Consider the following 23,935-nt stretch of genomic DNA (forward strand, 5'->3'; position numbering starts at 1 on the left):
GCTAATGTTAGCCACAAAGTTTAAAGAAAGTAAAACTCACCTTCGTATCTGTGTATAACGAGGCGAACATCTTAAAACCTTTCTCCAGCTTACTTGTCGGGGCTTCAGATCGATGTTCATCATTAATTGTTACCTTGGACAAGCCCTGCAAACACCCAGTGGAAAGGGCCTTTTTCAATAGATCGGAAAAGATTGAGCCGCTTTTCCCTGAACGCGGAAGCTGAGGTGCAAAGAGCCCATTACAGAACAGCAACAAAAAAGTGGGCGGAGCCTTCAGTTACTATGGTAACTGCCAACTGTCAGGAGCAGCATAACAGAACTTGATACACCAATAAACGTCTGAAGAAACAACTTATTGACTAAGCAAAATAAAGTCACAGAATAAATAAATGTGACAAGCTTCACATTTAAAATATTATTAAAATAAAACCCTGTTACACATTAATTTAAAAAAAAAAACCTATCCAAACCAACATGGACTACTGGGAAAAGGTAATCGCCCCATAAACATAACAACTGGTTGCACCATCCTCAGCAGCAACAGCTGTCATTTTATCTTCACTCTGATTAGACTGAATGCATTGGTTTCATCTGAAGCATTTAAGTAAGACAGAAAAAAACCAGGAGATGGTTATACTAGTGTAAACACTTTTTCTTTTTCTTGATAAAACCAAACATGTTGAAACAGCAGAAAGAGGCAATTTGAAAAAAAACCAACTAAACATACATTGAAAAGATCTTGCTCCATTTTCATGGATGGCAGAGGTTAGTGAAAATGTTAAACAATTTAGTAACAAAACAAACACTTTCAGTTAATAATACATTTGTTTTCAGAGGGAGGAAAGCTGTACATGTGTGACCCTAATAACCTTTAGGTCAAATATAGATATTTCCCTGCATCTTCATGTGATTTTTTTTTTTTTTTTTTTTTTTTCCTGTCCAGGCACAAACACAGTCTCACTGAAGCGGTCAGCTCTCAGCAGTAGCTCCAATATATAAATGTCAGAGCTCAAGTGAAATTAATTTAAAGTGCTCAGCCATGGCTGTGGGACACACACAAATGGGTGCAGGGAGCCTCCCCTCTGTGCCTGTGTCCAATTACTGAGCAGGTGCACCTAACAGGTCTTTAAGAAAAGGTCAATCACCATGTGACGTGTGTGCGTGTGTTTGTGTGTGTGTGTTCCCAGTCTGCCCTCAATTTCAGCCCCAATCTTCAGTGTTTTCTTTTAATCTACCTCAAAGTCAAGCCAATACCAGAGATGGTTACACAGCTCTCCGGAGTGTTCTGCTGCTTTAACGCTCGCTCACATCAAATTTAGCAACATGGAGCCCAGCAGCCAACAAACAAACATTCTTCACTGGAGCCGGAGCTCAGCAAAAACTGCTTTTATTCTTCCCCGTAATGCTCAGAGCTCCACTGGTGTTGGGCTATTTAAAGCAAAAAACACAAAAAAAACAAATACAGGAAACAAACTAAGTTCAAAGTTAAACCAGAATGTTCTATGAAAATGCATATAGTCATCAGTTTGTGGGTGCAGACATTTGCACATCAAAAGCTCTGATGACTTAAGTCACACAACATTCAGACTGAATACAGATAAGGTATAGGTCATAAAATAATAATAATCCTCTGTTATTAATCTGTCATTGGTAAATGATACATGCAAAAACAAACCTGTTGGGATGTCACAAACCTGGCAGGAAGGACATTAATCTGAGCGCTAACACTAAACAGATGACAGATGACCTTCATAATGAACACCTCACCATTCCTTAACCTCGTCTCCAATTCAATCTCCTGGCTGACATTAATATTCCAACAATGTCAAATTAATTTATAAAACACACTTAAAAGACAATACTAATGAGTATGGCAAACCAATTGAGCAATAATGAATGCAGAAAATGTAAATAAACATTAGAAAATAAGTAAACAATTAGGAAATAATAAAAACCCATGAATCATGACGATATTACTGCTTAGAAAGATGAAAAACTGTAAGATTAGTTTAGGTTCACAGTTATCTTACTGATATCTCTTATGATGTTCCAAAAACATCAGAATGTTTTAGGAATTAAATTGAAAAACATCTATAAGTGTGTTTCATTTTAACTCAGATGTGGTGAATCATAACAATCCCATAATTCAATTCAATATCTTGTTATGGAGTGTGCATAAATATCAGGTTCAAACATTAGGTGGGTGTAGCTTTTCAGCTATTTCAAATCTAAATAAGAAATGAATCTTCCTGATGAATGAATCACCTTGAAGAGAAGTTTAAAGACGACTCAGCAATAAAATGTGGGGTGAAAATACTTCACCAGTGCAAAGTTTCTGTCATTTTGCCAGTTTGGAAGATGCTCTAAGGAAGCCAGTGAGATAAATATCAATCAGGCCTTCATGAGTGACAGTGCATTCCCTTTCTGTGTTATTATGTTGAAAGAGGATACTTGAGCAGCTGAGAAATGCTGCTATATATCCAGGGGATGATTAAAATTCTGCCTGCAAAGAAAATGCATCATGAAGCATCATTAAGGCGCATTGGTTGGCCTCTTTTAGAGATTTGAGTGTGACTTGAAAGAGAGCAGTGAAATAAATGGCTGCTGGACAACTAGGCATACCTACTATTAGTGCAGGAAATGTTGCAACATACTTTTGGGATTGCAAGGAACCATCTCTGGGTGCCATCAATGAATTTGCATTGTTATCATTCTGGGTAGAAACAGTTATTTGTCCTTTATTTGCTTAAAACCAGAAATCAGTTGAGGGCTGCCCACACCAAGAGGAAGATCGGTTCTTTGACATTAGTGTGGAGGAATGTTGGCCTACTCTTCTTTATGGATTGATGTTAAACATTAATGGCCTATTTAAAGCCATCTCCCAGAATCCCAATCAAATTTACATCCAGGCTTTGACAAGGTAACTCCAAAATATTCTTCAGGCTTTGTTGCAGATTATTCTGCAACATGAACCAAATGTACTTGAGCCTAAAGAGTACCAATCATACCAAATCAAGAAAAAAACTTTTTATAAAAAAATAAAAGTTGATTAAAATTTGGTGCTTACGGGTACTATCTTTGTTTCTGTGTAACATTTTTAGTAAAACTGTTTAATTCTGCAAATTTTGGCCTAAAACTCAGTGCTGCCCTCTTTGGGCTGAACAGTTGAACATTTGTAACGGAAACACAGCTAATGCTACAGTAGTGTTTCTCAACCCTGGTCCTCACGGCACACTGCCCTGCATGTTTTAGGTATTTCCTTGCTTCAGTCCAGCTGATTTCAATTGATGACAGATTAACAGGTGTTTGTTGAACTGCAATCAGTTGAATCAGGCACATTAAAGCAGGGAAACCTCTAAAACATGTAGGACAGGGTGCCTTGAGGACCAGGGTTGGGAAACACTGTACAGCTTGGTTATTGTCTACATCGCTCAGCGCCATGTTTGGAGATAAAACTATCTCACTCAGACACACGCCCCCTGGTGGCGGGTCAGGAATGCTTTTACATGTCGCCAAGAAAGTCTACAATAATTCATAAAAATTTAATTCATTGCTGGTTGCTTATTTGACAAAAAGTTGCTAAGTTTGCAACAGCCCCACTTAACTCCCTCCACCCATCCCCACACTTGACCACACCCCTTTGTGTCTCTTGGCCGTGCCCATTTTGGAAATGTTCAAATATGGTCTCCACTTTAATCTCAGAAACTTCTGCCTGGAGGTTGGGCTTCAGGGAAATCTATTAGCGAGCTGAATTCACCGCTCAGTCAGTTATAAAACCTTGACCGGTCAGATGTCATCCATTCAAGCTTCTGCTTCCATGGGTCTGAACTAAAATAGATTAAGTTTAAAAAGTGAAGCAGATAAAACTTGTTTTGTTATTTCATCTGTTAGTTTTCACAATATATGCCTCCAATTGTCCTAAAATATGGCTGCTGAGAGGAAACCATGTAAACAGAATTAGCCACAGGTGGCGTGTTACACTTTAACGACATCAAGGAAGAGACGGCTCAAAGGTTTGCAAAGTGTGAGATTGCAGAGTTCTCCGTTTTTCTGCCATCTGGTGATCTGGGCGTTGAAAATGGTTTTTAAAAAGTCTGGCAGTGGAAATTTTAGTCATCACTGTCAACATTTTAAATGTCTTTGCAGTGACTAATGAGTTATTCACAAAAACAAGAGTCACCTTTAAAGCTGAACACATCCAAGAAGAGATTCTAACTCAAACTGTTTCAGTTTGTCAGAAGCCTTCTTAAGGTGATGACGTGGCAGGTACTTACATTAAAACTTAATAAAACTTTAAATCACATCTGGATAAATATTAATATAATGAAAAGTAAAATACATGGAGAATATGACAGGATTAACGTGAATAGACAGCCACTGAATGCTCTCAGCCTCGTATTCATTTTAATTTCCACATGAACAATAATAATTGATGCTCTCATTTCCCAAGAGCTTATCCAGTGCTTACTGAATGTCTAACTTATGATCTCCACTGTATTTTCCAAAATGCTTTCAAAAAGCAACATTTCCATGTGTGTTTTAATGCTGCAGTGAAACGATGATTAAACTGCCCTGGAAAGCGATTACATCTGCTTAAGTGGCGTTTTTAACTAAACACACAAAGGGAAACGGCGTTGTTCAGGGATGAGCTTGGCAACTTCCACAAGAAAATAAATGAATTATGATGAGCATATATTCATAATTGCATTGCTGTTATTTCCCTAGAGTTTCTCCTCCCAAAATAACTCAAACCAATGACTATGTCACCATAATTGGCTCTTAATGTCCCTCCCTGTTTAGGTCTGGAACCGCTGGGATGACGTTGACTTTCACCTTGTCTGGGTATGGCGGCCTGTTGCCTCTTTGTCATTTTAATGAATGAAAAAGTTCCAGATTTGCTCCTCTCAAGGTGGCAGCATGTTGGAGTCGCTCTGTTGCCTTTCTATAAACTTTACTTCCTCCATTTCAGGCAGAAAATTTGTGGTTTTTTGCACCATTGTCTTCTCTACTTTAGGATGCTGTGCAGCTGGAAGGATTATAGCTGATACTTTCTTTGCTTTAGGGCATTTGTTGTGACTCATAACCATAGCAACAAGGTCGTTTACAACCAGGAGCAGCTGATTACCATCAGAAAAACTGAAATAATAACTCAACTGAAGACACAAAACCCAGATGAGTTGAAAAGGAGGCGTAGTGATTGTAGAGGAGAGAAAGAAAGAGGAAGTTCAGACTACGTCTTCCAACAATCATAATGAGCAATGGGAGATCGCTGGCTAACAGGCTGGATGAACTCCAAGCTCTTTGAAGGACTCAGCCAGAGTTTTTAAATGAAGTATTATGTGTTTTACTGAGACATGGCTGCCGGATCATATCTGCTTCTCTCTCTGCCAGGCTTCCTGACAGAGATTTCAAGAGTGAGAAAAGAAAAGGAAGTGGATTAGCAGTGCTTGTCAACAACAGATGGTGTCATCCAGGACGCGTTACTGGGAAGTGTCGTCTCTGCAGCCCAGATATTAAACTCCTGGCAGTCAGTTTCCGTACGCATTATTTACCAAGAGAGTTCACCGGTGTAATTTTGGCAACTGCTCACATTCCACCCTCAGCTGTTTCCCACAATGCATGTGATGTCATCAGTTCAATGGTTGCTAAGCTAAGCAACTCCCCAAAGCCTTGGTGGCAATATCTGAGGCCTCATTTATAAATGCGGTGTACACACAAAACCTTTCCACACAAAGGTTGTGATGTATAAAAAAGCCCAACATGATGGAAGAATCTTGGGTGCCAGTTGTATAATTATACAGTCAAAAATTAACAGCAATAATTTGGGTTATTTAGCCTGTAATAAGAAAAGAAAATGGTTGTCATATTGTTACATTTTTCATATCAGTTTGAAGCTAAATATTTAGCTTGCTAATAAAGTATTTATAGGTCAGATTACAATATTTGCTCAAACTTTCAGCTCACTGGCTAAATATTAGCTTAGCATTATGTTTCTTGCATTAACCATTTATGGTTGAATGTGGTCACGTAGAACATGAAGTGCAGCTTTTATTAAACGTTGAGGTGCAGCTGTGATTTGTAAACAAAAAATCGCACATGGTTTTATGAGTCCAGATATTTTTGCGCTTCTGGGCGTACATGTACTTTTGGTACAGATCCCTTTTTCTTCCAGATGTGATGATGCTCAACCATGTCAGTTTTAGTTTCATTACAATAATTCAGAAAACCGTACTCTGGCTTTATGTTGTTTTTGGAACTTCCTCCTCTCTGTTTGGCCTTTCAGCTCTTTCACTGAGGATAATGAAACTCCAATCAGCATCTTCACAAGGTCTCTTGCTCTTTTTCTGGGATTAATTTCACATCTATTTAATACATAAAGTCATGAAACGTTTCTACTGCATGTGGCTTCTTCAAGAGTTTTAGTCAACGACTTTTTTTAAACAAGTCTTAAACATGTGGAGCATCTATTCCTGGTCTGCCTGCTGTGTTGCATAAGTCCATTAAGGAGCCACATGTTGTGCTTTTGTGTTTTCTCCTCTTTAAGAACTTGGTTCCTTTGTGGCAGCTGGATCACGCTGTGCCCTACGGTCATGATGTGGGAGGTGATAATTGATCTGTGTTGTCGCGCTTGACTCAGAACTTTCCTGTTAGCCAACGCTGCCATCTGGTGGAGCAGAATATGGCCATAATGATTATACACTTGTACACCAGCAACCTTTTTAACATTGTACCTGATATAATAAAACTGTGCTGTCTATCCATACATAGAATTGAGTTCGCTTTGAAAAACTTTATTTATTTTAAAATATATTTTTCCAACTGCATCATCTCTGTCTTTCTTTCATTTTTCTGCCGTCTGCAGCGTACTGTCTTGTAGAGGAATATTAGTCCAATCCAGAAGCCTGTCAAGATGAAACAAATCACCACCTGCGTTTTTTAGACACACAAAACAAAGCCTGTTGAATCAATAACATAACAATCAAGACGTATTTCCATACTAACCACCTTAAAAGGTGAAACTCTCCCTCACTACTTTAAGAGGTTGAGCTCTCTATCTTTAAATCCATTTTTATCTCTTCTTCACTCTCTAAACCAAACTGTAGATATCTTAACTATATTTGGATTCTACAGCAGTCAGTCCAGATCTGCTCATTCAGGTCTGCATGTCTCCCTCTCTGTGGTCATTTGTGCCGCATCCTGGCCAAGGGTCAAAGTTTAGTCTAAATTGTCTTCAATGCATCTGAAAAAAATAGAGCTAGAGCGTCTTCCAGAGTTGCTGGAAATCATTTTAAAGATGTTAAAGGAAATAAACCTTAAATAAATTCAGATTTTCTGACAGTTGTATAATCAGACACAGAGAAATTCAGATATTCACTGAGGAAATGTACTTTTCCTTAAACATCATTGTTGCTATTACTATCATTTACAACTCAATGTGTCAATAGGACAATACTTAGTCTTCTTCCTTCACACTTATTGAATATAATTCATGTTTTACTGCAGAAGTACTAAGACTACACATATACAAAATAATTTAATTGGAGTACATTGTTCTCTTCTCCACAGATCACCTCACAGACTAAAGTCTGGTCAATCAGATCAACACTGAAGCTTGATTTTGCTTCTGATGAACCAGTCCTGCTGAAAGACCCAATAAGGTCTTTATTTTGAAATACTTTTCAAACTTCATGTTACATTGTCTTGATACTTTAGAGATTTTGATTCTATTCAGCGGTGGAGTTCTTTTACCATTCTCACTGCTTTGTCTGAGAGCAAAATTAAATTTCTATCACAGTTCCAAATGTTTGACATCTTTATTGCCCTGATTGCCAATTATAGCAAATTGAGGTAAACAGATTTTGTTTGTTTGCTTGTTTCATTTTGAACGTCGCACTGTAAAAACACAAAATCATACCAGATCATTTTGGTCTAGTTTCTAGTGCAAATATCTTAGCAAACTGGAAATAAGGCAAACCTAACTTAAAAGTAACTGTTCAGCAAGTGATAGAGGGTTATTTTAAGTAAATAATTCCTTAATATTGATGAAAACATTCTTGTTCCATTGGCAGATTAATTAATTTACAAGACATTTTTACCATGTTATAAATTAATGTATCTGCCAATAGACTAAGAAAGTTTTCATCAATATTAAGGAATTATTTACTTAAAAGTAGCCTCTATAACTTGCTTAAAAGTTACTTTTAAGTTAGTTTGTCTTATTTTAAGTGTAATAACATATTTGCACTGGAAACTAGACTAAAATTACTTGGTAGGATTTTGTGTTTTTGCAGTGCGACACACATTTGCCCTACATGAATGATGCAACATGTTTCTTGTTTTTCCCATTTCAATGATAAAGCAAAATGTTCCAGTTTCAAGTCATATTTGTGCTCTAAAATGACAGACAAATTATGGATGAATAACTACTCCTGTACAAAAAGAGAAAAAACCTAATTATATATTTAGAAATGATTCAGTTTAATGTGTTTATAGAAATTTTGGGGGATTTTTTTAAATTAAAGGCTGTACAAGATTAATGACAGTGTTTCTACCAGACAGGTCCAGGTTGTGCTTTGCTTCTTGTTTCATTAGATGTGAGCATCAATAAAGTCTCCTGACAGCTGCTGTAATCCCTCTGCAACCTCTGTCTAAACACCCGGCCCTATTTAGAAAAATGGTTGCTCTGCCCCGCAGCCATGCAGGCAGGACACATGATGGGTCATTGGTCATGCTCAGGGTGAACAAAGGAAATCACGTCTCTCTTATGCTGCAGAGTTTTGTCGAGCTGCTGGCCTCCATGCTGCATTTCATTCTGGAAAAGTCTCGGTGTAAGAAACCGATTGGTCTCATTTCAGTGGGAGGAGCAGCGATTCTCTGAAATGCTGACATCTCAGGAGGCAGGCAGGTAAAACGGCACAAAGTGAGTGGAACGACCTGACCCTCATGTCCTGATTTGGATAGTAACTAGTTACATTTACCTGAGTAACTTTTTTGAATAAACGTACTTCTAGAAGTATTTTTACTATACTATACTTTTTACTTTTACTTGAGTAAAATTTCTGGATACTTTACCCACTGAATGGAAAATGTTTTAACCAAAAATTTACCAGACACAGACACACACCTGCAGTTTTCGCTGAAGTTTCTTCAGTTTTTTTATGGAAATGAACTAATTTGTAAAAAAAAAAAAAAAAAATTTGCCAGATTTTGTTATTTTTTTTATTACTTATCTGAATTATTGTCATTTTGGTTCTTAAAATACCAAAATTTCCACCAAGCTTTATAATTTTTCACATCAGATGATGTAATTTTTAAATATTAAACAATTGATAATTTGATCAGTTACTCAGTACTTGAGTAAACCTTTTACCAAATACTTTTTTACTCTTACTTTCTTCAAATTTCTTGAAAAGCAAGAAATGCAAAGTTTGGTAGTAACTAGTTACATTTCCTAAAGTAACTTTTTTTTTTAAATTGACTTTTAGGAGTATTTTTACTACACTGTACTTTTTACTTATTTTTAGTAATTTTATTATGAAGTGTCACTACTCTTACTTGAGTAAAATTTCTGAACCAAAAGTTCACCAGACACAGACATACACCTGCAGTTTCTGCTAAAGTTTCATAAGTTTTTTTATTGAAAGAAACTAATTTGGAAAAATTTTCATTTGCCTTTTTGCTATTTTTTTGTTACTTGTATGAATTATTGCCATTTTCGTCCTTAAAATACCAAACTATCTTCTTATTTTTGTCCATCTTATGTATTTTGAAGAAAGAATCACGTAATTTTGTACTACATATCTTTGCTCTCAATAAAATTAATTTTTTTAAGTACTTTTATGGAAATGTTTCTTTATACACCAAATCTTATGACGTTATTGTCATAGTATCATAATGCTGTGAATTTATTCTTGTAATTTAAAAATATGTCTTAGTCTGACCTAATACTCCTCCATTGTGCTTTTCTAGACAGGAGACAGAAGCATTTTTATAAGTGCCCGGTTACATGAATAGCTAACAATTTTAAGAAAAAAGATGGTGAAATAAATAGCCTTTGCTTTCGTCTACGGTAATAATTCAATCATCAGGGTTTGTGACGTTTTAGCAAGTTAATGACAAAAGAAAACCAAAGTTAAAGCAAACCGTACAGCGTAGAGGAGAACTCTCCCGGCGGCCAGCTGCAGCACACCGCTGCCGTCGGCCCGTCTTCCAGACACGTCCCACTGCGACAGAGAGCTTTGGTAGTCCAGGTTGACGACCCCCGCCGGTAAAACACGGACGCCCCAGTAAGCTGTCTTCCTTCTGCGATAGTTGGTGTCCTGAACGTCACAGCGATACGTACCTGGAAACAATTGGGACATGATTTGCTTTATTATTGTTTATCACAAGACTGTAAATTCGTTGTTGGTCGTTCTGTGCAAAGATACAAAAGTTGAGAGTGGACGTTTTCCGCATTTACTTTTTCCCGAAGGTTTTCTTGAGATGAGTTAATTTCCTGATGTTTTTTTTTTTTTTTTTTCAAGATAACACACACCAAGATGATTGGTGTGTTTTAAAGCTGAATCTATCCTAATGCGTGCCATTTTGGTGTCTCGAGATTGACTTGACAAAATTATTGGGAAATTAACTTATCTGAAGAAAACCATAGGGGGAAAGTATATTTGAAAAGGGAAATTTAAGTCGCTATCCTGAGAAAGCCATTGGAAAATTTATTTGTTATCTCAAGAAAACGTGAATATCTCATTTCTTGAAGTAATGAATTGAAGTAATTATGTTTAAAAAAAAAAACAACACTGGGAAATTCATTCGTTTTTTCAACAAAATTGAAATTTAAGTCTTTAAAAAAAAACTGTTGGGAAATTAATTTGTTATCTCAATATAGAAAGGAATTTATATCATAATCTAAAAATACCATTGGGAAATTAATTTATCATCTCATGAAAAAAGGAATTTAAGTCATTATCTCATGAAAACCATTGGAAAATTAATTTGTTATTGCAAGAAAATGGGAATTTAAATTGTTTTCTCAAGAAAACAAGTGGAAAATGAATTTGTCATCTCAGTATAACATGAAATGAAGTTGTTACCTCGAGAAAACCATCCCAGGTGTGTTTACCTGCATCCTTCTCTCTGACGGGGTCCAGAACCACTCGATGCAGATCAGGGGCCTTCCAGCGATCAAACAGAGAATCGTCTGAGCTGATTACTCCTCGAGCGTAACGCCACGAAACCCTGAGGGACACCAAAACATCACGCTGAGATCCACAGTCACTCAGAAACCCAATCACACCTCACCTTTCCTGTTTAAAACCTTTTGCAGAATAACAGAAAACTTGCAATTTGCAACAATTTGCAAATTACAAATGAATAATACTAATATTAACTTCAGATAAATAATCACAACATTGGTCTGAGCTTTTCCTTTTGAGCTGAAAGTGAATTGCTGATGAAGACGCAGTCTTTACCTCCAGGAGAACGCTCCCATTGCCGCCATGACTTCTCCCAAACAGTCGATCTCCACTCGCTGACCGGAGGTCACAGTCATGGTCTTCAGTCCACACTGCCACGACTCCACACACTGCACTTGTTGGCTCCTACATGTCTTTGATATGCTGGACTTACTGCCCTCCTGATAGGAGTTCAGAAATTCTTTAGAAAAGATCTGCAAATTTCCAAGCTCCAAAGTTGCAAGAAAAAAACCTTAAAATTTTTAGATTAATCTCAGAGATTTTCTAGAAAAACCTCGGAAATCCAAAGGCATAAAAAATTATTTTACTTTGGAAACAAAGAAAATCTCCAAAAGTTTAAATTTTTTTTACTTTACTGGTTCAGAATTTTTCTGATGTTTTTCAAGAAAATTTCTGAGATTAATCTCAAAATTTCTGAGTTACGCAACATTTACATTCTACACTAGCCATGCATGTGCATGCACAGACTGTTTGCAAATGGCAAAAAGATTGGCGTATTATATGTATAATGATAGAAAGGTGGGAAGGCGTAAACATAGGACTTCTAAGTTAGACTAAAGTATTGACTTATCAGATGTATTTTAGTACATTAGCCAATATGAATATGGTTGTATTTTTATTTTATTTTCTCTGTTTTGTGATTATTTTGTTTTGTTTTTGCTGTATGACATTCCATTGTATGATGTTTTAATGTTTTTAAGCAGGTTATTGTTGTTGAAAATGAGAATTTGCTCTTAGTCCAAGAACACACATACCAACAAAGTTAATGAAAGCAGAACTATAAAATTATTCTTTAACAGCTCTTTGTTTTTCTTGGCGGAGCTTTGATGGCAGTTATACCAAAATATGTGAGTGTTTAAATTGCTAATCAAAGTCCAACTGATTCCAGACACTCAGTATTAATCCAATTTGATATTATGTTTGATATTATGTTGCATTATTCAACATAAAACCATGTGTAAACTATCAATGTTTTAGTCCTAAACAGAACAAAACTGATTTCTGATTCATTTCACTGATACCTTTCCTTCTGTGTTTTCCATCGCTGCCTTGCCGTCCTTTAGCAAGCACAGAGTTTGTGTTTTGACCCCCAGTCCACAGGTCATGCTGCAGGGAGAGCTCTCAGTGATGACCTCCAGAGGGACTTTATCCTCCTCTTCCTCCATGTCAACAGGAAGAAGAAGGTGCAAGAAGAGCAGGAAGTGAAGCGTAACGGTGCTAACATGCATTCTGATCCTTGATCTTTAAAAAATGAAAACAATGGGAGATGATTCTGAATAATGCAACATAATGTCAAATTGTTTTTCACTTTAGGCTGATTTGCAAATGGCTTCTTGACATTAGGGTTATATGGCTGAAAGTTTTTAAAATCAGTCTATATATATAATATTCAATTAATGTTTTGTTTTAAATGTGAAATACGACCAAACTGGTGTCGTGACCTTTCCTGTTTTATTCACAGATTTCACTTCACGCTGTTGTTTTTTTTATTATTTTTAAGCAGTTATGATTAGTGGTGTTGAAACCTGAAACTGTTGCTGCGTTAGTTTCTCAACTAGTTGTTGCTAGGTAACCAAAAGAGCGAGTTAGTTAATGGCTACAGCCTTTCCTCTGCCTACATCCCCCAGAACGCTGTGCAGTTCTGGAAGGGAGTTCAGTGAGATCACTGAATATTATACCAGTCCTATTATCTATTGATATTGGTCACATGTCTATAACGATATATATTGTGGCTAATTTATGACTATGTGACTATGTTTATGTTCACACTGCAGCCTGAAGTGACCTAAATTCTATTTTTTCCCGCTTAATGCGACCTGTGTCTGATCTTTTCATGACAGTCTGAACAACACAGATCAGATTTGTTCGAATGGGACCCAGACTACTTGATATCAGATATGTGCCTGATCTTTTCAAATGTGACCTGAGTCTGTACAGTCAGGTCTCATTCATCCGATCTGAACGTCATTGATACTCGACAGACGTCACTATTCCGCATCCTTATAGCCGCAAGAAGGAAAAAGAACCATGGCGGACATAATGAGGATTAACTTGTTAATGCGCTGCCTTCAGAATTATAAAATATGCTCCACCTTCACTTCCGCAAACATTGAGCACTTCTTCTTCTTCTTCTTCTTCTTTATGGCGCTAAGCTAAACAGTGAGCACGCTCTGTATGAGTGGCGTTATTGCGCCTTCAACTGCGCATGCGGGACACTTTCAGGCCGTTTGCAGTCGCATATATTTGGACCACGCAAAAAAATAAAAATCAGATTTCACAAAAAAAATTATCTTCCGGCTGCAATCTGAATGTAGCCTCTCTTATTCGTAAACTTTTACATTTGAAGAAAGTAATAAAAACTTTATTGAAAAATGTCTGTCATTATTCTGGCTTTTTATAGGTTTCATAGTTTATATGTATCTCCAGAATTAACTTTGGTGCAGTTTCTATCTGTTTTTAGAAGTGCTACAAATAAACTTGACATTAATGATTTTGGTAACTAACTCGTCCGAAACGGAGAATTTTTCATAAAAAAATTTTTGTAAGGCAACTGGCAGTAAAAGGTGCATGAATACATGTATTTCAATAACTGAAAATAAAAATATGAGGAAAAGTTCTTTTGACTTCGTTTGTCAAAGTCTAACTGAAGCTGCCAACGAAGTTAAAATGCACTTACCGTCACCATGAAGCCAAAAAGAAATAAAGACACTATGATTATAAATTCAAAGTTGCATTTTTTTCAACTTCATGTTTTGCCATGGAAACGGCAAGTCCAGAATGTGAATGCTGCCCTGGTGTTGCATCATTCTGTTATGTAATTGAAAAATAGGATTAAATATGCATTCAAACGTTGAGTACGTTGAGGGGAAACACAGCCTTTGCTTTGCCGTTGCTGTTTACTTCACAAAAACTACATTTTAATCCGTCCATAAGAGGAGTCACGTTGCAGTTCGGCCACTAGATGTCACACGAGCACAAAAAACACGACGAGACTGTTTCACTTAAATGCTTTAAAATAAAATCATACATTATGAAATACAGAAACAGAATAATTTCTGTATTGGTTTACTAAATTTAACCAAAGAAACAACAGGAATGATGACATGAAATAAGCAAAGACACAACAAAGGACTCAAATCTTTGTCTTGACTGGATATAAATGTGGAGCATTAATCTTATTTAAGACTGTGGATCTAGATTTTAAGTAAATAAAAAAATATATATATTACAGTGTGTTTTACTTTTTTAAAAACACATTAAGAGATGATTTAATAAATAAATTAACTGTTAAAATTCTCAGTATTTGCATCTAATTTTTATTTTAGCTATTTATTGATGAATTTGGCTTAAATTACATGTAATTATTAGTTATTTTGAACACGCCATTCTTTTTATGAACGTTAATCCACTCTAAGCTTTATAAAGACTTGGTTTGACCTTAAAGTAATGACTATTTGTGTCTAAAATAAGCCTGTGGCTCCTGTTAACCAAGCAGTATGGGACAAAATTATTTATCTGACTCTAAAGTACAATTTTCAACTTTTTCCAGGTGATGAAGCGCCTGGAAAAAGGGCTGGTGCTCTGGCACCACCTAGTGTCTATTATGTGTTAATCGCAGTGCAACAGGGACAAACAGGACAACTGTGCTTGCATCAACCTACACAGGGGTCTCAAACTGGAGGCCTCGAGGGCCGCAGTCCTGCAGTTTTTAGATGTGCCACAGGTACAAAACACTGGAATGAAATGATTTAATTACCTCCTCCTGGTGTAGATCAGTTCTCCAGAGCCTTAATGACCTAATTATTCTGTTCAGGTGTGGTGCAGCAGAGGCTCATCTAAAAGTTGCAGGACTGCGGCCCTCGAGGACTTTAGTTTGAGACCCCTGACCTACAATCACTGGTGACCTGAAAGGAACACACAGCACATGAAAATGCAAACTCCAAACAGAAAGCTGAAACAAGATTCAAATCCAGGATAAACTCTTAATTTCTCCACATTTCTTAGAATCATGTCAGAACAAAAAGTAAAACCAACCGATGCTTGCCGTCAATAAAGAGGGCTTTTTTAGAAAATCTACAACACATCAAGAATATCTCAGCTTCCATCTCTGTCCTCTATCACTATTAGCAGCATTGCTCCTACACACACAGAGAGAGAGAGAGGCGTGTGGTGTTGATCACATACTGCGTTTGCTGATTTGCCAAATAGGCCGCCGTTCTTGGCTTCCAAACAAGCTCCAGCCCCCCCACTGAGTCATCCTCCTGATTCACTTTGTGAGAGGTTTTCCTGTTTGTGCGCGTCGTGTCTTGGTTCTCTTCCCATCAGCAGATGGAGTACTTCACAGAACTTATAAATAACTGTTTTAGGACACAACCAGACCCAAATGGTGCCCTTATATGTGGTCCAGCTTGAAAAACAAGAGCTGTGCTTTTTGCTAAAAAATGTTTGCACTTTGTCGCAACTCAATCAAATCAAACTGGAGGCGGTATCCATGAGCCCATGGGGCATGTGGGTGTTTTAATGCCCTCATTTTCATGCAGTTTTTCTCAAATTCTGCATGTCTTTGTGCCACCAATCTCAATGAGCAGTGAAACCAGTGTGAGTACATGCATCTATGTGAACAAACAGTAATTTATATGGAACACCAAGAGGGCCAAAAAGACTTGAAATTTCATGCATATTTCATACACAAAGTACGCTGTTAAGATAAGAAATGCCCTTATCTTCATTTCTCTTTGCATCCTTACTGTGTTTACTGCCGCTCCTGTGTTCCTTTGAACTTTGGAGATTATTAACTTATACAAGCGCACAACACGTTTGTGTTTCTTTATGAGTTTATCAAATCCCATTTCCTGTTTGAACTTTGGGCTACGGCACCTTTCAGCTGAAGAGTCCCTCTGGTTCACTTTCTGAGCAAACAAAATGAAAGAGCACCTGCTGAAAATACTGGTTATAGGAGACGGAAACGTTGGCAAGTCTTCATTTGTGCATCGCTACGTCAATGGACAGTTCAACAGAACATACAAAATGACTGTAGGAGGTATGCAACCTGGGTTTTAACAATTATAGTTTTTTAGGCTCTTTATCTGGGCTGACTTGTGTGTTTAATGCTTAATATTGAAAATGTAACTTCTGAATCATTTGAATGTCAGATCAATGACTTTGTTGAGTCTTTGGTCTTGGAAAGGAGACTTCAACTATTTGTCAAATACTGATGTTTCACAAAGACAGATTTAGTTCTGATATTCTTTTTTCAAAGATTGTGTGTTGCTAGTTGCTTGTACTCAGTGTCTAAGCAAGGAAAATGGCAGAGAGAGTCAAAAATTAAAGCTCTTGATAGTTCTTCTATTTTTCCACGGCCATGAAATATGGATCTTCATCAAAAGAACAAGATTCTGAATAAAAGCAGAACAATTAAGCCTAGGTTAGGAACAGAGCCATTGTAACTCCATTTCAAAATGTGTCTCTTAAGGTGGTTTTAAAGGTTTGGAGCATCGATTTCCAATCACATCTTGATAGGTGAAAACTCAGGAAAGACCCAGAATTTATCAGACAAACCATTCAAACTTTCTGGACTACAGAAAAAGATTACGGCGACTGAAAAAAAAATCAGACTTTTTTTCCTCCGAATTATGACTTCAATCTTTTGAGATCAAAAGTCAGAATTCTGATAAAAAAAGTTACAATTTTGAGAGAAAAAAAAACAGAATTCTGAAATAAAATTCAGATTTTATTTTTTTTATCTAATAGATCAAAAGTCAGAATTCTTTTTTTCATTTTATTTATTTATTTATTTTTTCCAGTGGCCCCAATCATCTTCCATTCGCTCATGTTGAGCTCTTCAGAATTAAAGAGCAGAATAATTTAATTTAATTTCCTTTTGGGATTAATCATGTATTTCTGAATTGAATGTGAATATCCAGGTGAATATAAACATAATAAAATAGTTTATGGTGCTTTATGAATCTGAGTTGTTCTCAAACTGTGTTCCTAATTTGAGTTTTGTTTACTTCTGTAGTGGATTTCTCTGTTAAGATGCTGCACTGGTCTGACAAAGAAAAGGTCAGAGTTCAACTTTGGGATATTGCAGGTATGAAACATTAGTTCAAAGTGAACTACAGGTCTATGCATACGCATATGTTGATCACTGAAATGTGCATGAATGTTGTCTGCCCTTCCAGGCCAGGAGCGTTTCATCTCCATGACCAGAATTTATTATAAAGGAGCGGTGGGCTGCGTTGTGATGTTTGATGTCACAGACTCATCAAGCTTCTTCAAGTGTCACCAGTGGAAACAGGACCTGGACAACAAGGCCATGCTGCCCGACGGAAGCTCCATCCCATGCCTCCTGCTGGCGAACAAGGTGAGTCGGTTTATTTAGCCAATACATGATGCACTAGGAGAGCTTAGCGCTGCTGAGTTACCATCGTCCTCATCTTTTTATAAAAAGCCACATGAGAAATTTGAGATGGTGCACATGTAAGTGTGTTTTCACACCTCGATTTGATTAGGGATCAAAATTCCCACATTTGTTACATTTTCAGCTCATGCGACTCGCTTTAATGCTGTACAGTGTCAATGATCCGAACTAATTGAAAAACTTATTCACCTCCTCGCCTGTGGGGGCGCTGCACCAAGAATCACTGAAGGAAATAACATGAAGACCAGTGCAAACTTCCTTCTCCACAAAATGTAAACAGAAGTGGAGTATCGTTAAATTTTAGCGATGGTAGGATTTCTTTTTTGTCTCTTGTAAAGAAAAAACACAAGCTATTTCTCTCTGTAGTGCAAGACTCGCGCATTTCTTTTGGCTGTTTCGGCCCAGAATGCCTTGCGCTGTGGCTAACTTCCTGCGTTGGGAGCAGTTTCCGGTCCACTTCCATCCCTGCATTGGTTCACTAAAACCGAACCGAGATCGAGGTTTTAGGCAGGCCAGAGTTAGACTAGTTCCAAATCCCAATATTAAGTACAGTAGCAGTCCCTCAGACCCAAGAAAACAGAGAGAGCTTCGACGGGTGCAGTAGATTTGTATTTACTTCTTTCGAAACCAAGTTTGTTGAATAGCACTGAATACACAGTGAAAACTAAAAGAAAAGAAAATACATTTGCTTAAGTGCCTTTATTTGACACAAAACATGAATACATTACATAGTAATGCTAACTTCACAAACTAATGCAGTACTAAACATGTACCTCGCTCCGCTGCCCAAGGGCTGCAAAGTTTATGGTGATAAAGTCCGTGTAGTGCTGCTTTTAGCCTTTAGCCGATTCTGAAGAATGTGCGCTACAGTCCAGAGTCAATAAAGATGAAGAATATCCTCCTCTTCCTTTGTCCGTGGGATATTTCAGCCCAAAGTTCTGACTGACAGGAAACTAGCAACACTTCCTCTTATTTTTCGCTTTAAATGAAGGTACTAACTCAAAGTGAACCAAACTACAGCGCCCCTCGTGGGTACTATGGGTAACAACCTACAAACAGCATAAATAATGGAATGGGCATTTACAAGTACATTCCAGTAAATTAGTTGCAGAAGATTAGATACGAAGGACAGGAAAGAAAAATAAATTATTACAATAAGCAAAAGTGCAGGAATGGAACATACAGTTGAAGCCAGATGTTTACAGTCATTCTATGAAAATATGCATGACTTTTTTCTCAGTGTTTGGTATTAAATCAGGTTACAAGTTTCCTGTTTGGGTAATTCAAGATCCACCCATCTGTTTTCTATACCTGCTTATAATGGGAGGTGGTGACTATGTGACAGGACATTTATGTTTTTTAAAAGAAGAAAGTTCAACAGTACTGATCTGCAGGAGCGTTCTGTATTTTCCTAAATGTCTTTTTTCCCTCCTGCTCTCTCTGCTCCCCCACAGAGCGACCTGTCTCATTGGGCCGTCCCAGCAGACCGCATTGAGACGTTCTGCAAGGCCAACGGCTTCTTCACATGGATGGCAACTTCAGTCAAAGACAACAAGAACATCGACGAGGCAATGAGGTAACATAGCATGTCCAGAGCTTACATGGTACAACATGGCAACTACCAGGATTACATTTAAATCCCATCAATCTGATGTGGGGCGCCATGTTTGAGGGTTAAGATGCTAATCCATGGAACTACATGTAAAATGTTCACCTTGAATCATAAAAATAGGATTTGTTTTCCTTCCTTTGTCCCCTTACTAATGTAAGCAACAACAGCAGGTATGAGGGTGTTTTAAATCCAGTATATTCCAGTTCATTCACAAAATGATCTCCAATACTTCGCATGACTAACCGATCTACTGGGTTCTTTTTTACCTTCTTTGTCCGTCCATCTTTGTTTATTTCCAACCTTGCTCCCTTTCTTTCCCTCTTCCTTTATTTTCTTTTATTCTTTGTGTCCTTCTATCCTTCCTTCCCTCCTTGTTTTCTTCCAACCTTGTTTCCTTCCTGTCTTCCTTTATTTTCTTTTATTCTTTGTGACCTTCCATCCCTCCCTCTTTGTTTCCTTCCTGTCTTCTGCCCTTTCATCCTCCCATCCTTCCTTTTCGCCTTGTTCACTTCCAACATTGTTTCCTTCCCTCCTGTCTTCCTTTATTTTTTCTTTGTGTCCTTCCTTCCTTCCTTGTTTTCTTTCTTGGTTATTTTCTGTCTTCTTTTATCTTTTTTATTTGTATCCTGCTCGTTTCTCTTCCCGTCGTTGTTTTGCGTCTCTGCTGTGTTTCAGGAGTCTGGTGAAGGAGATTCTGTCCATTCAGTCCAGTTTGGATCCACCGCTGCCCAAAACCGAAGACAGTGTTCACCCAGAGCAGGAGTCACAGCTCAGCAACGGTGCAGGGCAGAGTTGCTGCTGAGGCAATAAGGGTAGTTGTGAATCCCTTTTGTAATTCAGAGCACTTCATATTGATGCGCTATATTTATTTTTTAAGTGTAGATTGTCCTTGGAGGCATGCGTAGGTCACATATTACCTGCCAAATATTCACTGTATGCGTCAACTCTGCAGCTGAGATGTTTTTAAGTGTATTTGGAAACTGCACTCTACAAAAACTCACACCCAAAAAATAATAAAAAAAAATACATTTTCACTTGTAACATTGCATTTAACTGAAAAAGATGAGTCAATAAAACTTGCCTTTGGTCAAAGTTTGGTAACACTCAATTAAAGTAAAACTAATGTTGAATTTAATTGACTTAACGTTTTTTAAGTAAGGTCATCTTGTCAAATTGAAGTAATTGTAGTTTGTACCACCATTGTAATTGAGTGTTTTTAATGTATCCTGTTCAACAATGAATGTTTTCTCTGTTATAAATTAAAATAATCATATTTTCAGGTTATCACGGACCAAACAGCAGAAGCAAAAGGAGCAGAGGAAGAGGCTGTGAATAAATTTCGTTGGGAAGGCCTGTAGATGTGAATGAGCTGCAGATGAAAAGTGCTTCTCCTCCGACACGCTGACTCATTCAGACGCATGACGTCCGCCCGCTAAAACCAGGCGTGTGTGTGGATCCACTCTGCTTGCCAGTAAGGCAAATAGTATGAATAGTAATGAGTGTTGCTGGGTGTTTGAGAGTGTGTATCACACAGGCACATGGATATGCATGTGCCTCAGAGAAGCGTGACGTGCAATACTGGATTTTTATTTTTTTATTTTGCAGAGAAAGTGTTCATGCATATTACGCAGAGGAAAAAAGAGGATTTTATAAATCTTATTAAGATTAGAACCTCCTAGAAGTAAAAAAATAAATAATCTGAATGGTGCACATATTTACTGATTATTATATTTATTGTAATCAGTGCCAAAGATGAATTTCAGGTCACACTGAAATGAACCAAATCAGTTTTAACTCTGACTTGAACGCCTCACGGTTCCCCAGACAGACCTGAAAGTTAAATCTTCACATTTTAATCTTATCATATTATATTATCTCTCTATCTATTGACCAACATATTTGGTGTATATTAATCATTTTGATGATGGCACTCGACAAAATATAGTTTTCGTAGCTGTTTTTATTTTTGTGTTATTATACCGTGAAGCATTTTGAACTACTTTGCTGCTGGAATGTGCATTACAAATAAACTTGATTGATTAACTGATTGAATGAGGAACAGTTCAGGCTGAATGTTAATGGGCAGAAACTGCAGACAGTCTTATAAAATCTGAGATTGTCGTGTGATTGGTAGCTTCCAATTTCACAGACTTGGAAAATATGAACTACTTTACATCATCCATCTCACACCTGATTGATCCATCCAGTGTTGACAGTAAAAAAAAAGAAAATTCTAAGTTTTTGCTTTAGGTTGATATAGTTTTGTATCAAAAAGTGATCAACAGCCGGATGTTACTACTGGTGGAAAAGACAAAAACGACAGGAATTGTAGGAGGATGGCAGAGCATATTTTTTATTGCTTTATTGCATTAACAAGTTTATTATAATGGGATTTTAATTGTTTCTTATTTAATGGAAACTCATTCAACTTTAGCGCAATATCAACTTTAGTGTTGCGCACATTTTTAATGGAAATGCAGTTAATGGTTGATAAAATTTGGAATAAAATTTGTATATTTGCCCTTCAGAGGCAAATATATATAGAGAATATTAAATTAAATGTATTTATTTGCACAACAGATATCTTCTCAAGGCACTTTTTATTTATTTATTAAACAGACAAAAGTAAAATCAAGAAAGAAGAAAAAGAAAATAAAAGTTAAAACAAGTTATTATGCCCAAGTGACATGCAATTTTATATTACCTGTTCGAAAAGGAGCAGGTAGAAGACACAAGATCTTATAATGTCCTGCCCCTTTCATACTCATCAACTTATAATCAACAAAATGTCGAAACACCAACAAGACTTACATTTCCACCTTACATAATATTTAAATTTCACATTCTCATCTTTAGATGTACAATTATTTAAACACTTTTTATGGACTTTAAAACACTAATCTTATAGAACATATTTCCCAGTAAGCTCCTTTTTAAACAGTTTTTTGAGCTGGTTAAAAAGGAGCTTATTGGGAAAAATGTTCTATGCAGGCCTCTGTGCAAGACAAATGGGTTTGATTTAGGTACAGAAATATATTAATTAATCAATCAAATCCTACAGAAATATTCAGATTCAGAAAATTAAAACGAATTTAGTCGAGTTCAGTTTATGATGGCAACAGGTAAAGAAAAGTTTTCTATCTGACGTAGCAGGTTACATTAAGTCACTGACTGTCCTATTCTGAGGCATTGACATGTTCACTGGTGATCCAGGAAACTCCAGGTAATCCATGGAGTTTTATTTTCTTTTGAGAAATCCTGAGGATCATTCGATAAAAAAAAACTGTAATAAAAATATTTTTGGGTCATTTTTAAGTCAAATTGTTTGATATTAAAGAGTTTGTCTTGACTTATTAACATTAGTTTAACATTGGATTTGAAGGATAAATGAATGTAATCCTGAAAACCATCAGTGGTGATGCTGGTTGGCGAATTCTATTAGCACAGCGGGTGGAAGAAAATATTAGATGCAGCAACATATGAGGGCATTTCTGGAAAAGAATTTGTTGAGCTCAAGGCGCTGACATCAGCACGCTGCATGACCCTGAGACAAGACGTCAGCACGGCAGGAACACCTTCAGAGTGGGAGGCCGCTCGCCGTCTGCAACCAATGACCCACCAGGAGAAACACAACAAAACCGCCAACTGAACCAGAGTTCATGACAGGCACATACACAAACATACGGCTGAGATTTCTGATTAAAAAAGATGGTAAATAAAGTTCTGTTTTCTTTTTTCCTGTTTTCTTCTTCTGTGGTACACATGCTGATTTATTATCTCTCTTCCTCTGTCAGTATCGCAGCTAATATGCTGTATCATATTTTGGTGAATATTCACGCAGTTTGACGGGGATGCGCACATTAGATGACGCCGTATCTGATGACAGTGTCGTAAGCAGCGACTGTTTGTGTTAGCGCTCCTCACCAGACCATCTGCTGACTGGCAGAAACAGAAAGCAAAAACCAGGGAGAAAAAACAGAATGCAAAAACAAAGAGGAAAAAGAACTGGACCGGGTCCAGCAGACAGAAATAAACTGGCCAGGCTGCCCTACGTTCACTTCAGAAGCTAATTAAAAAGGCCTTATTAGGCTTTTACTGCAATGTACCAACAAAAGAACATGTCATATAATTTTTATTTGTACTTATTATTATTTTTAGAAGCCAGTTTTAGGTAGTTTTCCAATCATTTGTGCATGTGGAATGTATAATGAGCTTTGTGGGCAAGACCATAAAAAATATGGAAAAGAAGAAGTTGTGAACAGCAAACCCCCCCCTACATATCTCACTGTCAATATGTTTCTATCATTTCATTATCATTTTTCATTTAAATCAAAATCCACAAAAAATGTTAGACGCAACTCAGTGAACAACTTTTCCAAGCTTCCTTGTTTCCTTCAAATCGAGCCCAAAATATTGAGCAATCTGGAGGCCTTT

General features: G+C 37.1%; 2 protein-coding genes across 3 annotated transcripts; one reads left to right on the top strand and one right to left on the bottom strand.

Annotated features, from left to right (window-relative positions):
- Window positions 1-6,770: 6,770 nt before the first annotated feature.
- On the bottom strand, window positions 6,771-12,920 carry tmem81 (transmembrane protein 81). Its single transcript, XM_032562127.1, has 5 exons — window positions 12,491-12,920; window positions 11,466-11,629; window positions 11,117-11,232; window positions 10,149-10,342; window positions 6,771-6,927 (listed from the first exon to the last, which is right to left on the bottom strand). The coding sequence occupies exons 1-5, from the start codon at window positions 12,695-12,697 to the stop codon at window positions 6,796-6,798; spliced, it is 813 nt and encodes a 270-aa protein (XP_032418018.1). The 5' UTR covers window positions 12,698-12,920; the 3' UTR covers window positions 6,771-6,795.
- Window positions 12,921-15,295: 2,375 nt separating this feature from the next.
- Window positions 15,296-22,270, top strand: LOC116719453 (ras-related protein Rab-7L1). Of its 2 annotated transcripts, XM_032561970.1 has the most exons (6): window positions 15,296-16,509; window positions 17,488-17,559; window positions 17,651-17,832; window positions 19,344-19,465; window positions 20,177-20,313; window positions 20,782-22,270. In XM_032561970.1, exons 1-5 carry the CDS (start codon window positions 16,392-16,394, stop codon window positions 20,301-20,303), a joined length of 621 nt encoding a protein of 206 aa, XP_032417861.1. In that variant the 5' UTR covers window positions 15,296-16,391; the 3' UTR covers window positions 20,304-20,313; window positions 20,782-22,270. The 2 variants fall into 2 exon arrangements, with proteins under 2 accessions (XP_032417861.1, XP_032417868.1); XM_032561977.1 differs by lacking the exon at window positions 20,782-22,270 and having other exon boundaries at window positions 20,177-20,683.
- Window positions 22,271-23,935: the final 1,665 nt, after the last annotated feature.

This window comes from Xiphophorus hellerii, chromosome 1 (assembly GCF_003331165.1).
Source record: "Xiphophorus hellerii strain 12219 chromosome 1, Xiphophorus_hellerii-4.1, whole genome shotgun sequence".
Classification (NCBI taxonomy): domain Eukaryota; kingdom Metazoa; phylum Chordata; class Actinopteri; order Cyprinodontiformes; family Poeciliidae; genus Xiphophorus; species Xiphophorus hellerii.

Excerpts from the sequence above, each read along its gene's own strand:
- LOC116719453 (XM_032561970.1), top strand. The coding sequence starts at position 16,392 with ATGAAAGAGCACCTGCTGAAAATACTGGTTATAGGAGACGGAAACGTT. Across the intron at positions 16,510-17,487 it reads ATACAAAATGACTGTAGGAG|TGGATTTCTCTGTTAAGATG; the intron begins GTATGCAACCTG and ends TTACTTCTGTAG. Across the intron at positions 19,466-20,176 it reads AACATCGACGAGGCAATGAG|GAGTCTGGTGAAGGAGATTC; the intron begins GTAACATAGCAT and ends GCTGTGTTTCAG.
- tmem81 (XM_032562127.1), bottom strand. The coding sequence starts at position 12,697 with ATGCATGTTAGCACCGTTACGCTTCACTTCCTGCTCTTCTTGCACCTT. Across the intron at positions 11,630-12,490 it reads TGGAAAACACAGAAGGAAAG|GAGGGCAGTAAGTCCAGCAT; the intron begins GTATCAGTGAAA and ends AACTCCTATCAG. Across the intron at positions 6,928-10,148 it reads GGAGAGTTCTCCTCTACGCT|GTGGTGATTTGTTTCATCTT; the intron begins GTACGGTTTGCT and ends TAAAAAACGCAG.